This window comes from Triticum aestivum, chromosome 5A (genome assembly GCF_018294505.1).
Source record: "Triticum aestivum cultivar Chinese Spring chromosome 5A, IWGSC CS RefSeq v2.1, whole genome shotgun sequence".
Lineage (NCBI taxonomy): Eukaryota > Viridiplantae > Streptophyta > Magnoliopsida > Poales > Poaceae > Triticum > Triticum aestivum.
The window spans coordinates 493,743,383-493,757,635 of NC_057806.1; the positions used below are offsets into that span (position 1 = coordinate 493,743,383).

General features: G+C 47.4%; 1 protein-coding gene across 1 annotated transcript; it reads left to right on the forward strand.

Annotated features, from left to right (window-relative positions):
• Positions 1-205: 205 nt before the first annotated feature.
• On the forward strand, positions 206-3,626 carry LOC123107334 (receptor kinase-like protein Xa21). The gene is made up of 2 exons (XM_044529320.1): positions 206-2,951; positions 3,040-3,626. Exons 1-2 carry the CDS (start codon positions 248-250, stop codon positions 3,426-3,428), a joined length of 3,093 nt encoding a protein of 1,030 aa, XP_044385255.1. The 5' UTR covers positions 206-247; the 3' UTR covers positions 3,429-3,626.
• The last annotated feature ends 10,627 nt before the right edge of the window (positions 3,627-14,253 follow it).

The following is a 14,253-nucleotide window of genomic DNA, read 5'->3' on the forward strand; positions in this document are numbered from 1 at the left end:
TTTCTAAACTCCAACGACTCTAGTCAAGTTTGCAGCGCTAGCATCTCGAGGGAAGACGTTCATACTTCAGCGTCGAGCCAACATCATCAATGTGATCGGAAGACCGGACCATGACGTCCAGGCCTTTGACGCGTTTACTTGACTACAGACAGGGCTATAGATGTGTGTATCTCTACTAGCTTGCTGCAAGGCTGCACCACCGTACACCATCACTTCTCGTCTTCACAGCAGAACTCTCCTACGACCGATGCAAGCTCCGTCGTGTCCTGTCCCCCGCTTGATGCGGGCGCTGGCGTTACAATGCCTCTCGGTGTGGCTCTGCTCGTGTGCAACGGCAGCGTCGCTGGCCGTGCCCGAGCTTAGCCGCACTGGCACGGCCGACGAGCACAACCTCCTCTTCTTCAAGTCGGAGCTTTCGGATCCGGCAGGCGCTCTGTCTTCATGGAACACGTCCATCCCCCTGTGCAGGTGGCGAGGAGTCACTTGCGGCCGTCGACACCCCAAGAGGGTCGTCGCGCTGCACCTCAACTCGTCCCACCTGGCTGGGCGACGTGTCTCGCCGTTCTTGGGCAACCTCACCTTCCTCAGGACACTCAACCTTGGTGACAACGACCTTGGCGGGCAGGTGCCGCCGGAGCTTGGTCGGCTGAGCAGGCTGCAGGTGCTGAACCTCAGCCTGAATGCCCTCCAAGGAAGCATCCCGGCAGCTTTGGGAAGGTGCAGTAAGCTGCGCGTCCTCAATGTCAGGAATAACCTCCTCCAAGGTGAGATCCCTGCTCAGATAGGCTCCCTGGAAAATCTAGAGATCCTCAACCTTTTCGCCAACAATTTGTCGGGGCAGATTCCGCCGTCGATAGCCAACCTGTCTTCGCTCCAAACACTCAACCTTGGGAACAACACTCTGTCAGGGGCCATTCCATCATCTTTTGGTCGCATGCCCCGCCTCTCCTTGCTTTCGCTCCAGTTTAACAACCTTTCTGGACTCATCCCTCCTCCAATATGGAACATTTCTTCCTTGAAAGGATTGTCCGTTGTCGGCAACGCGCTCAGTGGCACGATACCTGCAGGCGCATTCGCTAACCTCCCTCTTCTCCAATTGTTCTACATGAGCTACAACCAGTTTCATGGCCACGTCCCTGCCATATTGGCAAATTCCTCCGAGCTGCAGAGAATTGAGCTCGGGTACAACTTCTTTAGTGGCACGGTTCCTCCAGAGGTTGGAGGCTTGCAGAATATTGAATCGCTGGCTCTCTCGAACAATCTGCTACAAGCTACGACTCCAAGTGACTGGAACTTCATGTCCACCTTATCCAATTGCTCCCAGTTACAATATCTGGACTTGGCCTCAAACGAATTAGGAGGGATGCTTCCTTCGTCGATATCTAACCTGTCAACATCGCTCGTATATCTGTCCCTCTCTCATAACCGGATACTAGGGAACATGCCTGAAAGAATTGGAAATCTTCTCCAGTTGCAGGTCCTATCCCTTGAGAATAATCTTCTCACGGGAACTCTTCCATCTTCTTTGAGCATCCTTACCAACTTGGGAGATCTGTCCCTGGGAAGGAACAACTTGAGTGGGAGCGTCCCGTTGACCATCGGAAATCTTACTCAGTTAAGCAACTTGTACCTCGGGCACAATACTTTCAGCGGTAGCATACCAAGCACTGTGGGGAACTTGGCATCCTTACTGAATATCGATTTGTCAACCAACAACTTGACAGGGATAATTCCCAGTAGTTTATTCAACATCAGCACACTCTCTCTAGGTTTGGATCTCTCCTATAATTGTTTGGAGGGGTCGATACCGTCTGAAATTGGAAATCTAAAAAACCTTGTAGAATTCCGAGCGGCGTCAAATAGATTATCACATGAAATCCCTCCTACCCTTGGTGACTGCGAGATTCTCCAAAACATATATCTACAAAACAATTTCCTGGAAGGTAGTATTCCGCCACTCTTGAGTAGACTGAAGGGTTTAGAAATCCTAGACCTCTCAAACAACAAGTTATCAGGCCAAATACCAAAGTTTTTGGAGGACCTCAACACACTTCACTATCTAAACCTCTCCTTCAATAACTTTGTTGGTGAAGTGCCGTTTACCGGTATCTTCACGAATGCTACTACAGTTTCAATGCAAGGTAATGATAAACTTTGTGGTGGAATCCAGGATCTTCACCTGCCCCCATGTTCTTTTGAATCATCAAAGAAGAACAAACTTCCTTTGAAAGCAATCATTATTCCCCTAGTTGCGGTGTTGGGTGTCATTTTCTTGGTCTTTTTCCTGCTTGCTTGGAACAAGCAAAGATCAAATGGTAACCCTTCGACTGCAACTATCCAAGGCTACCCTTCGGTTTCTTACCTTACATTGGCAAAAGCAACAAATGGTTTCTCCACAGCAAACTTGTTGGGTAGTGGCACTTTTGGCTCTGTATATAAAGGAAACTTTGGCGGAGATAGGGGTGACAGTGCAAATATTGTTGCTATCAAAGTACTTAAACTCCAAACACCGGGTGCACTCAAAAGTTTCACAGTGGAATGCGAAGCAATCAGAAACACTCGACATCGAAATCTTGTCAAGATAATGACATTGTGTTCAAGCATTGATTCCAAAGGGGACGACTTCAAAGCAATCGTCTTTGAGTTCATGCCTAATGGAAGTCTAGAAGATTGGTTGCATCCAGACCAAAATGAGGAGAAGCATTTGGATCTCCTTAAAAGAGTGAGCATACTACTGGATGTGGGGTATGCACTCGATTATCTTCACTCCTACGGCGCTGCACCAATTGCTCACTGTGATCTTAAGCCAAGCAATGTACTTTTGGATGTTGATTTGGTAGCCCATGTTGGTGACTTTGGACTTGCTAGGATTCTTACCGAGGGAAACTCTTTTCCCCAAAGCTCAACAAGCTCAATGGGATTTAGAGGGACAATTGGGTATTCTGCTCCAGGTTTGCCCGATTTGCTTTCTTCCCCATGTTTCCTTAAAACGGTTTACATCACCGAAATGCTAATATCTTCAAATGTTCAATGTTATAGAGTATGGTGCTGGAAATGTGATCTCTATACAAGGAGATGTGTACAGCTACGGAATTCTCATCTTAGAAATAGTAACTGGGAAGAGGCCAACTGATAGCATGTTCATACACGGATTAAATCTCCACAAGTATGCTGAAATGGCCATACATGGTGGAGTAATGGACGTTGTTGACATGCGGCTTTTTTCCCACATTGAGAAGGGGTCGCCAGCCACAGATGACTCTTCTACTTTTTCAAGAACGTATGATCCTTCTGATGAGAGAAGGATTGACTGCCTGACCTCACTTCTTAGACTTGGAGTATCTTGCTCTCAGGAAATGCCCGTGAGTAGAATGTTGATCAAAGATACCATCAAAGAGTTGCGGTCTATCAAAGATTTCCTCGCGTAGAGGAAGGTTAACTTTTTTATGAAGGCATGCCAGATGCCAGAGCCTATTGTATTTACCGTACAAAGTATTCTGAGCACTATTCTTCAATTAGTAGCATGTATCTCTCTACATTTTTCATACATCTGCTAGTTTCTTGACAGAAATGTATCTTAAGATTTTATAGAAACACCAATGTAGTATCAAAAAGTAATTCTCTTCGGGAAGGTGACTATTCTAATGTGACTGAAATTTATCGGAATCCAGTCAGTATTATTGACATGTATAGCTCGACTTCCATGACCAGACAATGCACATCATCATTCAGTCAGCTAGATCTAGCAGTACATATCATCCAAGTGGTGGCAAGAGCCTGCGTTGCCAAACAATTGTTGAACCCCAATAATAAACAGTAACATCATATGTTTCCATAAAAGAACCATGAATGATTACCTAAGGAACTTATAAGCATCTCATACACTCTGTAATTTTCTGTTTATTACATGATTACCTCTAACACAAACAGTCAGGGGGTGAGCTAGGATTTGGACATGAAGGGTGCAAGGAAGGAAAATAAAAATCGTTCCAATGGCACCACACAGGAATACGTACCAACGTCGAACATTTCGATGATGTCATCAGATATGACCTTTGCAGCTATTTCCTCGGGTGCATTTGCATTTTCAGCAATGAGCTTGAAACACGGGTCTACTTTCATTGTATTCTACCTCTCCATCCTTCAATCATTGGAACATTAAAGGAGGAGCGACATTAGATTTCTAAATTATAATCATGCCTTGTCAAATTAGTAAATTAAATTATTACTTCAAGGGAATTTGACTTCTATATACAGCAGTTCCGTACCTTGATTCCTTGAAGTTGATCTGTTGATTTACAATGCCGGTGAAGCACACAAGCAGCCGTGGTCTCTCTCATGGTTTCAACCGCCGTGGAGTGAAGTGCTCCCTGCCTGCCTGCCCTATGCGACAGCGGCGGAGTCAGCAAGAACCGAGAAGCACATACCGAACCACCAGACCTGGAATCCTGAATGCACGTAGCCAAGGCGGATACACGGCGACCTGATGGTCGTCCGCCTCCGCGGACTCCGTGGTGGCCGGGCGGACAACGGATCCGGCTTCCCTGTCCTCTGCTCCTCCGGCCTGGGTGCCGCGCAGCCTGCGCTGGGCCGACATTGCCGAGGACGAGGATGTTCGTCTCGCGGAGGAGCTCCGCTTGATGCCGCCGACGCTCGGGGAGTTCCTGGCCATGGCGCCGCGCCTCCGGCCGCGGAGGGCCAGAAAGGGAAGCTGCCAAGCTCCGGGATTGGCGCCATCACGGGTGCGCCTGCCGCCGGTGGGTGGGCCGTGTCCTGCCTGGACCGTTTAAGCCTGTCCATCCCTCGGGCCAGGCCGGGCCAGACAAAGCCCAACGAAGAAAACCTAGGCCCGAGCCTGGCCTGGCCCGGCCGTCGGGCCTAAAATCCACTCCCAAGCCCGGCCCGTCAACGTGAAAGCCTGTCGGGCCTCTTCAATAAATCACAAATATGACGGGCCCAGACTCAGCCGGCGGGCAAGATCAGGCCAGGTTGGGTCGGGCCGTCCGGGCTGGGTTGCCCATGGCCAGGTATCTTGATGCCCGCATGTACGTGGCAGGGCTGAGGTCTGTTGGGCCTCCCCTAAGCCATCTTGAGAAGGAGCTTACTCGTGACGCTAACCAGGAAGTTGGTATTTTTTCTGCATGCTTTTGGAATTTTCACATCAGAACGAAGAAAGACATCGGAGGCCAATCAAGGGAGCCATGTGGGCTCCACGCGCCTTGGATCGTGTCTCAGGGCATGGTCGTGTGGGACCACTTCTCCCTAGCACTATGCACCATTGTCCCTCAAAGCCCCCACCTTTATAATCTCTCGAACCCCTGGGAAATAACTATCGAGGAATTTTTTGCCCCCGCCACCACGCGTTCTGAGGGGTTCCAATCTAGAGTCCTTTTTGATACTTTATCAAAAGGGAGGAAATCATTGTCGGAACTATCTCCATCAACCTCACTACAACCATGGACCTAGACGAATGTTGATAGTTCGCTTGGTCATGAACCGTCGCCAGACTTGGCTCTCCGTCAAGCGGGAGAGCTTGAAGGCTCATGAAGTCACAAGTTGTGATGACTTTGGAGTTTGTTGTAAATGTTGCATTCATGTTCCAAGTCGTTTTTGTGTTGTTGTTGCATACTTTTGACTTGATGTTGCATACAAGTTCAACGATATTTCTTGGTGATTTATTGCGATTGGCCAATGGGGCTTCTTCGCATACATAAGCTTTTTATTGTACGGGTGGGTTCAAAATGTTGTAATGTTTTTCACATATTTTTCATTGGTCGTGAGAAAAAAGTTGCAATGACGATGGCACACAAATAGCAAAATATTATATGTGGGCCCATGCTTAGCATCAGCGGTTGGCTAATGGAAATACTTGACAACACCCAGTTTTTTTAAAAGGCTTATGCTACGCGTCGGTCGGCTAAGCTTTTAAAAATCGACCTAGTCACGAGCCGTTAGATCTGCGCCATTGAATGCCCAAGCGGCCTCCTCCACCATTGCACCTTTGCAGCAGAGGTAGTGTTGTAGAATTTTTTTGCGGCAGAGGTCGTGTTGAAGAAATGTTTTGCATATTTTTTGCAACAAAGGTCATGTTCCAGAATTTTGTTTGGAATAGAGGCCGTCTTGCAAAAAATGCAACAAAGGTCGTCTTGCAGAATTGTTTTTGCAAGAGAGTTCATGTTGCATAAAAAAACCACACCCCACGCATTGAAACATTTGTTATGTTTTAGAAACGCCATCCATGTTGCAATCCATCAAATCCTGATTGAGAGAGAAAGTCAGAGGAGAGAATGCAATGGGAGCTCAGCCGGGGGGAGAGTGGGAGGGGTAAGGAGAGAGAAGGGGGGAAGTGGAAGGGTTGGCAGTGGCATCCTCCAACGATCGCCGAAGGGGCAGAGGCCATGCGTGCGGAGGTGCACGCACGTCTCCGGCATGAGGCTCAGTGGTGTCGGCTCAAGGTGGGAGTCAGGATGAAGAGAGTGAAGGGTGCATGCGGGCTGGGTTTAGAAGAGGATGGGATCTATCAAAAGGACTTGCATGATCAATTTCATTCAACAACCATACACCCGACGGACACAATGACGCCGACAACCTAGTTCCGCTTCTAGTTATACAAACAAGACCCAAAGACTAGGGAAAACCTAGGTCTATTATGTGCGACATCGCGAGTGCCAGTACACAACAGATAACAGAAACAGGACTTGAAGAGCCCCCTCACCCTCCTCTGGCTCTCCCACGGGTGGTAGGGAAGGAACCCTAGTCGTCGGCCGCCCCGCCACCTCCCCTCCCCTCTTTCACCTCCCGCCGCTGCCAGAGGATGCACACGGGCGAAGCTCCGCCGATGCCGGCGTCGGCGGGGCTTTCTCACCCCTTGCACGAGAGGGGCTTAGTGTGGGCCGGGGCACCATGGAGCATCGGATGCGGTCATCTGGTACCGGCGCGGTGGGCTACGTGGTGGTGAAACGCGCACATGGTCTGGATGTGGCGCCGTCGGCTTGATCTGGCCCTGCGACGGCACAGCCAACAGGTGGCCACGTATGTCGTGGCCACATTGGTTGCTGGAGATGGGAGGTGGTGGGCGTGCTGGAGGTCAGGGACAACGGCCGCGGATGGCGTGCTGGTGGCTTGGCTAGATCTGGCTCGCTGCGGCGCGGACCGCAGTTGGCGAGGCCTGCGGGCGGCTACCTCGACCAGGGCCACTCCGGCTAGTAGGGGTGGCAGCACAGTAGCGGTGGTTCGACCCCCTTCTCCGGATTTTGGGGGTTCTCGGAGCTGCGGATGGAGGCGCGTCCGGCAAGTGGAGCACGTCGGCACGGTGCTTGTCGTCTTTGGCTGGCCATGATGGCAGGGGCGCTCCGGGGAGTTAGCAGAGGTGCCTCCAAGGTTTGCTTTTGCCAGGGACGACAATGGCGACCTGCCCCGATTTGATAAATTACATGGTGGTTGCCAGCCAACCACCCGAGACTTTCCCCTACCCTGCTCTGGCCGGCTGGGCCCCGTTCTTGCCAAAAGGGCCTGCTTTTCTGGCAGCAGCGTCGGTTGACTATGTTGAAGGGGGTGGGGCGGTCTTGGATTCAAGGGCGGCAATTCTGGTGGTGGGAGCACGGTGCTTGTGGGCGGAACCCGTAGCTTAGGTGCTGCCCGGTGGCCATGGCCGTGTGGGCGGCGTGGTGGCCGGGGAGCGACAATCAGTGGCGGTGGTGCCGGGGTGAAAACCTACTCTGTCTTCGGGCAGGCCGGCGGTGGCGAATTCGTGCCCTTCTTGAAGGCGTCACCGTGGTCCTCATTGCAAGAAACCACCACATTTGTGGCTAGGTTTGCATGAAACTACCAACTCGTTAATCCATTGCAAAAAACACCGTAAAATCTCTTAACTTGTTGCAAAAAGCACTGAACAGCCGTTTAGCCTCGTTTGATCTCTTTTCCGACAGGTGGGCCTGTTAGTTTCATGACGGACAGGCAAACGACGCCGTTAGGACCAAAACGGTCAAGACGCCGCACCACTCGGTCCTATTCAGACAGTCCTCCCCTGCGCCCCTGTCCTCTCTCTCGCCCCGCTCCCCTCTCCTCTCTCGCCCCTGCTCGCCGTCGGTGATGGCCACCTCGCGTGGCGGTGATGATGGTGGTGGCGGTGGTGCTGGCGATGCATCTGGTGGCAGTGGTGCTCCTGCAGATCCAACAGAGGTTTGCGACAGTTCAAACCCATCTCAGGCACCGCCTCCTCCACAGCCATCATCGTCGGCTTACTGTGTTGAATACACAGCGGCGAGGGCGTTTGCAAAGGCCGTCAAGGAAGATCCAGAGGGGAGCCATCACTACGCATCCTTCTTCGGCGGTGTCTCATAAGTTTTGTCTTTCCATACCCCGATCTGACTTCTAGGGTTATGTTTGTGAAAGTGCGTTAAGTCAACTAGAGGGGGTGTGAATAGGCGATTTTTATGAATTCTTCACTTAGGAATTTTAGGGTGAGGAAATTCTAAGAGAAGAACTAATTGTAGCGGAATAAGTACTCAGATGTAAACATAACAGAACATAATCATAGTCTTCATGATGAAATGAAAACAAGCACAGAGTACAGAACGCGTAAACACATGATAAAACATGATGAAGACAATCGGACTAAAGAAATTGAACTAAGGAAATTAAGAAAGACTTCAATCAAAGTCTTCAAACAGATATGAACAAGCACACAACACAGTATTGAGGAAATGGAAGGGTTGAGGAAATAGAACCAGTAGGCTTGGTGAAGACAATGATTTGGTAGACCAGTTCCAACTGCTGTGACAGTCATACGTCTGGTTAGGTCAGCTAGGTATTCAAACCTGAGGACACACAGTCCCGGACACCCAGTCCTGAACACGCAGTTCAAGACACTTAGTCCTCACCGTATTGCCCTTGAGCTAAGGTCACACAGACCTCGCCCAATCACTCGTGGTAAGTCTTTAGGTGACTTCCAAACCTTCACTAACTCGGTCACTCGATGATCCACAATTTCCTCTTGGATGCTCTAGACCATGACACCTAACCGTCTGGAAGATGCACAGTCTTCAAAGGTAACAAGCGTCGGATCCATGCATGATCAATCTCTTCAGTGATGCTCAATCACTTTCACCCTGTTTGGATGTAGGAAAATTAACTTGGAATTGCCAATCTAGAATTGCCAGGCAAAATTCTGTTGTTTGGAGTGGTACAAAATTTGGGCTCGGAAAAGTTGGCCCAATTCCAAGCGACCCACCTGTGCATGTCCACCCCTCGCGCAAAGTTTCCGAGCCGACGAGCTCGGAAAGCCTCAGAAACGCCCCGCACCCCCACCCCCCGTACCTGTTCGCTGGACGAGCTCCTCTCGCTCGCGAACGTATCTCCCTCCCGACTCCCCTGAAGCAGCCGCCGGCGTCGGTGTCGGCGGTCATTTCTCCGGCCCTCCTCTCCCTCTCCCTCTCCCATCCGTCCCCTCCCTCCTCTTCCTCCCATTCGTCTCCTCATCCTATTCTCCGGCCATGGCGCGACCTCCTCCAGCGAGGCCCTCAAACCCTAGATCCTATCGGGTATTTGCGGCGGGAATAGGTCGTCTGCAGGGGAACATCGGCGGGAGTGGCGCCATCCCCTCCCGTGTGGAGCTCAAAATTTTATGGTGTCCTAAGGGGAACTTGATTTTTTTGGTGTTCACTGTATCTCCTCAGATGCAGTCCATTGCCTCGAATATAAGAGCTCGGATTTGTGTGTTGCTAAAGTATGATTTGTTTGAACTATGCAGGTTCTCAGGGGAATTTAGAGCTCAAATTTTGGTGGTGTCAAGGTATATTATGTACTCATACTTCATGTTTGTACTGTGATTCCGTTTTGTCATTTATACACATGTTGTTGCCATGGTTTATTATGTATCAATGCTCTGAATAATTCATGGACAAATGGTGTGTGCATTGTAGCTTTTTTCATCATGTCCCAACAAGAGTTGGTTGCCTACATTACCGAAGAGAACAAAAGAAGAAAAAGAAAGAGGATATTGTTGACAAAGCAGTATTTTGAAATGTCATGTCTAGCATTTGCTTATCTTAGTTCTCAGAGGGCACCGAGGAATCTCGGATGCTTCGATGATGATGAGGAAAAGGTTGCATATCGGAAGTATATATTGAAACAAACTTATGAGGGGTCCGAGACAACTTGCTATGATAAGCTACGCTTAACTAAAAGAAACTTCCATGATCTTTGTGCTATGTTGCGTGAGAAGTGTGGTCTCAAAGATAGCACGTTTGTGACAGTAGAAGAAAATGTTGCTATGTTCTTACAATTTGTTGGACATGGACTTAAAATGAGGATGTTGGGTGGCACGTACCAGCGTTCTTTAGAGACTATCAGTTGGCATTTCTCTACTGTGTTATCAGCCATCCTCTCTCTAACTGGGGAGTTTATAAAGCTTCCTGATCCTTCTATCACCCCTCCCGATGATTACAAGTGGAAGTGATTATTTTGCAACTTCAATATCATCTTAATATTTGCGTGTTTTGTGTAGGCGAACAAGGATGCACGTGCCTATAGGAACAAGGTAGTGCTGAATTGGGAGTCTATCAATACCATATATTCAAAAGATCATGCAACCGGTGTAGGTGCTAGGACAAGAGCTGAATGTGTTCAAGAACCACAAGACTCACCTGTTGTTGAAGAAGCTCTTGAGGTGCCTCAAAAGAGGCAACGCACCAGGGATGCTATCTTGTGCATGATGGGAGAGATGAAGATGTCTTTTGATGACGCTTTGAAGACAACTGAGCCACTTCCTATGCCAAAGGTGACTCCTCCAACAGAAATCCTTGCTGCACTAAAGAAGGTACCAGATTTGGAGGATAGTGATATGCTGAGAGCTTATGGAAAATTGATCGTCAATGAGCGTTTGTTTGAAGCACTCATGGCGCTACCTGAGGAGTTAAGGAAGCCATGGCTCTTGACCATCGATTGATTGTTACTATCCTGTTTAGTTGATGGATGGACTACTATGTACTTTGTTGTTTGCGAACTGCCTATTTGTGCTATGTGTAAGAGACATAAAACTATCCACTTGTGCTATGTGTAAGAGACGTAAACTATCAAAATTATTATCTGCCATGCTTCCATTTTCCATATTTATTTCTACTTGTGTGAATTGTTTTGACCTTATTTGGAACATTTTAATGTTATTATGTGTGTAAAATAATATATACAATATATATGTTCAAATATACATATAATACTTCTTTTCATATATGTACAGAAGTTTATATTGTCCAAACACAAAAAACATGCAATCCCATGGTTTGTACATCCAAATAGCAATTGGAATTGAGTGCTACCCTGTGATTCCAACAATAAATTTCATGCACAACCAAACAATAGAATTTGAATTAGAGCCCATTTCCTTTCCATCTTGGATTTGGAATTTGCAGTCCAATTCAATTCCAAGCAATTTTTGCTACATCCAAACACAGCGTTTGGGTCTGTAGGTGTTTGCGTTTGGGTTTTGGTTTTCCTCACTTGATGATTTTTGATCAAAGTCCTCGGAGGATGGGATGCTCTCAAATGACAAGTGTCAGTTTCTCTCGGAGCAGCCAACCAGCTAGTGATTGTAGGGGGCGGCTATTTATAGCCTAGGGAGCAGCCCGACATGATAAGACATAAATGCCCTTTAATGATATGACCGTTAGGTGGGTAGATATTTTGGGACAGCTGGCGCGTAGCACAGCAACGGTCAGAAATTTGACTATCAAATTCCTCAGGGGTATCATGTTCCTCACTTCTAGGCAATCCGCACTCGTGAATTTCTAACTCCTCAGTTAGAACAAATTCCTCAGAGACTAGAAGAGCTTCGTCTCTGTCACTAAATAAATTGACTGAACTACATGAGATTTCCAATGGCTTCACTCGAAGGGATTGGTAGGTGTAGGATTTTGAGTTGAGCATCACTTGGAAACTTTTCCTTGGTATTTCCTCGACCCCCTTTAATAGTATGGTGTTTCATATGACTCAAGAAAGAGAAAATGAAACTACGAAAACAAAAGTCTTCACGCTTCATGTTCCTCGAATGAATACCAAGTCTTTACGGTCACACCAATTTCTTCACTTTCAAAGTCTTCAGAAAGTCTTCAGAAATCCAAAGTCTTCAGTCGAAGAACTTCATTTTTAGGGTCCGACTTTCTTTGTATATATCAAACTCCTCATAGACTTATAGACCTATGTACACTCACAAACGCACCAGTCTCTTAACCTATAAGTCTTCAATACACCAAAATCACTAAGGGACACTAGATGCACTTACAGTCTCCCCCTTTTTGGTGATTGATGACAATATAGGTTAAGTTTTCAACGGGGATAAACATATGAAGTGTAAATACTAATATTGCATAGTGAGGAATTTGCTTTTGAAGAGTAGAATCATGGAGATCTCCCCCTATATCTTGTAATCCATACACACATTTAACATATAATATGAAGAATTTGAAATGCGTGATGAAATATGGTGACTGATGTAACTTAGCATGCGTGCATTAACATATATGAGGAATAAGCATGCAGAAGAACACAACAAAAGTATCAGACCACCATCGGGTTTAAGTTTACAACTCGATCCAACAAAGTCTTCAAAAGAACGAGAGTTGTAACTTAGCAAAAAGAACGCTCATATAAAGTAGACCCGCTTGAAGACTAACTCAAATTTCTCCCCCTTTGTCATCGAATGACCAAAAGGAACGAAAAATGAGGACTAACGCCCTTGAAGAATATCATCACAGAGTCGATGAAGAAGCGCCAGCATTGTTGGGGTCGTTGTTGAGTTAGGGCCTTTCGCAGTGTCATCCAAGTCTTCATGTTCATCAGTCGCGCATGATGAAGAATATGAGCTGGCTACCAAGGAAGGAACTTTGGTCTTCTTGAATTTCTTCGCCGGTGGCTGAGACCAGTCAAAGTCCTGCTTGAAACCCATTTGCTTTAGATCATTTTCACCATACAGATGTGACAAACCAACCCAAGTGCGACCGAAAACTTCATGGAGGTAGTACTGGTTTTTCTTCACTGCATTGTGTGTAGCAGTCATGTTGTGAAGAATAGAACCAAACTGACGCTTAACCCATTTGTGGTTGCGATCGACCTTCTGGTGAAGACTGAGGAGAAGCTCATGATCAGTCATCACCCTTACAGCTCTGCCTTGAGGATTTTGCTTTGAAGCATTTGCGGCAGAGTCATGAGTGCTAGAGTCATCATTGGTGGAGTAGGATGCAGCTTTGCGGAACAGACCATCCAATGGACGAATGCCTTCATCAATGATTACAGTAGCCTTGCCTTTTTCATTAGATGAGGAAAATGTCCACTTGAGGACTTCTATTGGGGGCAGGTAACTGACATGATTCTGAAAATCAGCATTGTAGTTGAGTGAAGACCTTGTTCTGAGGAATCTCATAATCCAAGGAGCATAAGGCTTCAACTCAAATGGAGAGAGTGAAACATTTGCCAGAGTCCTCATGAAGAAGTCATGGTAGTTGATAGGAATGCCATGTATGATATTGAATAGCAGATTCTTCATGTTGCCAACAACTTCTTCATCATTCAAATCGTGGCCTTTTATTGGACTCAATATCTTCATCAGAATGCGATAGATAGTTCTAGGCACAAACAACAATTCCTTCACGAGGAACTTGGTCCTTGGGGCTTGACCGGGCTTCAGCGGCTTCATCAACACTTGCATGTAGTGAGCGGTAAGTTCAGGTTCATGGTATATGCAACGAGCGCCTTCAAGGGGGGGACTAACAGGCAGGGCATGAAGCAATTCAGAGGCCGGTGCTTTGAAGTGTGTATTCTATGTCATCCAGTCCAATACCAAAAGTTCACATCTTCAGCTTCTCCTGTGATGTGCAGCGTGGCATAGAACTAAAGAATTAGCTCTTCATTCCAATTAACAATGTCAGTGCAAAAGTTGAGCAGTCCAACGTCATGAAGAACACCGAGGACTGGCATGAAGCAAGGCAGTGATTCCATGTTCACGTGAGGAATATGCTCGTGGTCGAAGACTTTGTCTTTGTTGAAAAGCAGCAAAGAATAGAAGTTTTCTTGGCTGGCAGTCCAGAAACGCTTCCTTCTAAGACGAGCAGAGTCATAGGGGTTGTAGTCCGTGAAGAATACATGCTCGTGGAAGAAGTTAGCAGCCTTGAATTTTTGCTTCTTTGAGAAAGGATCCTTTGGCTTGTGCTGAGGAGTGTCAGTCAATTGCATCACAACCTCGGGAATCGCAATCTCAGG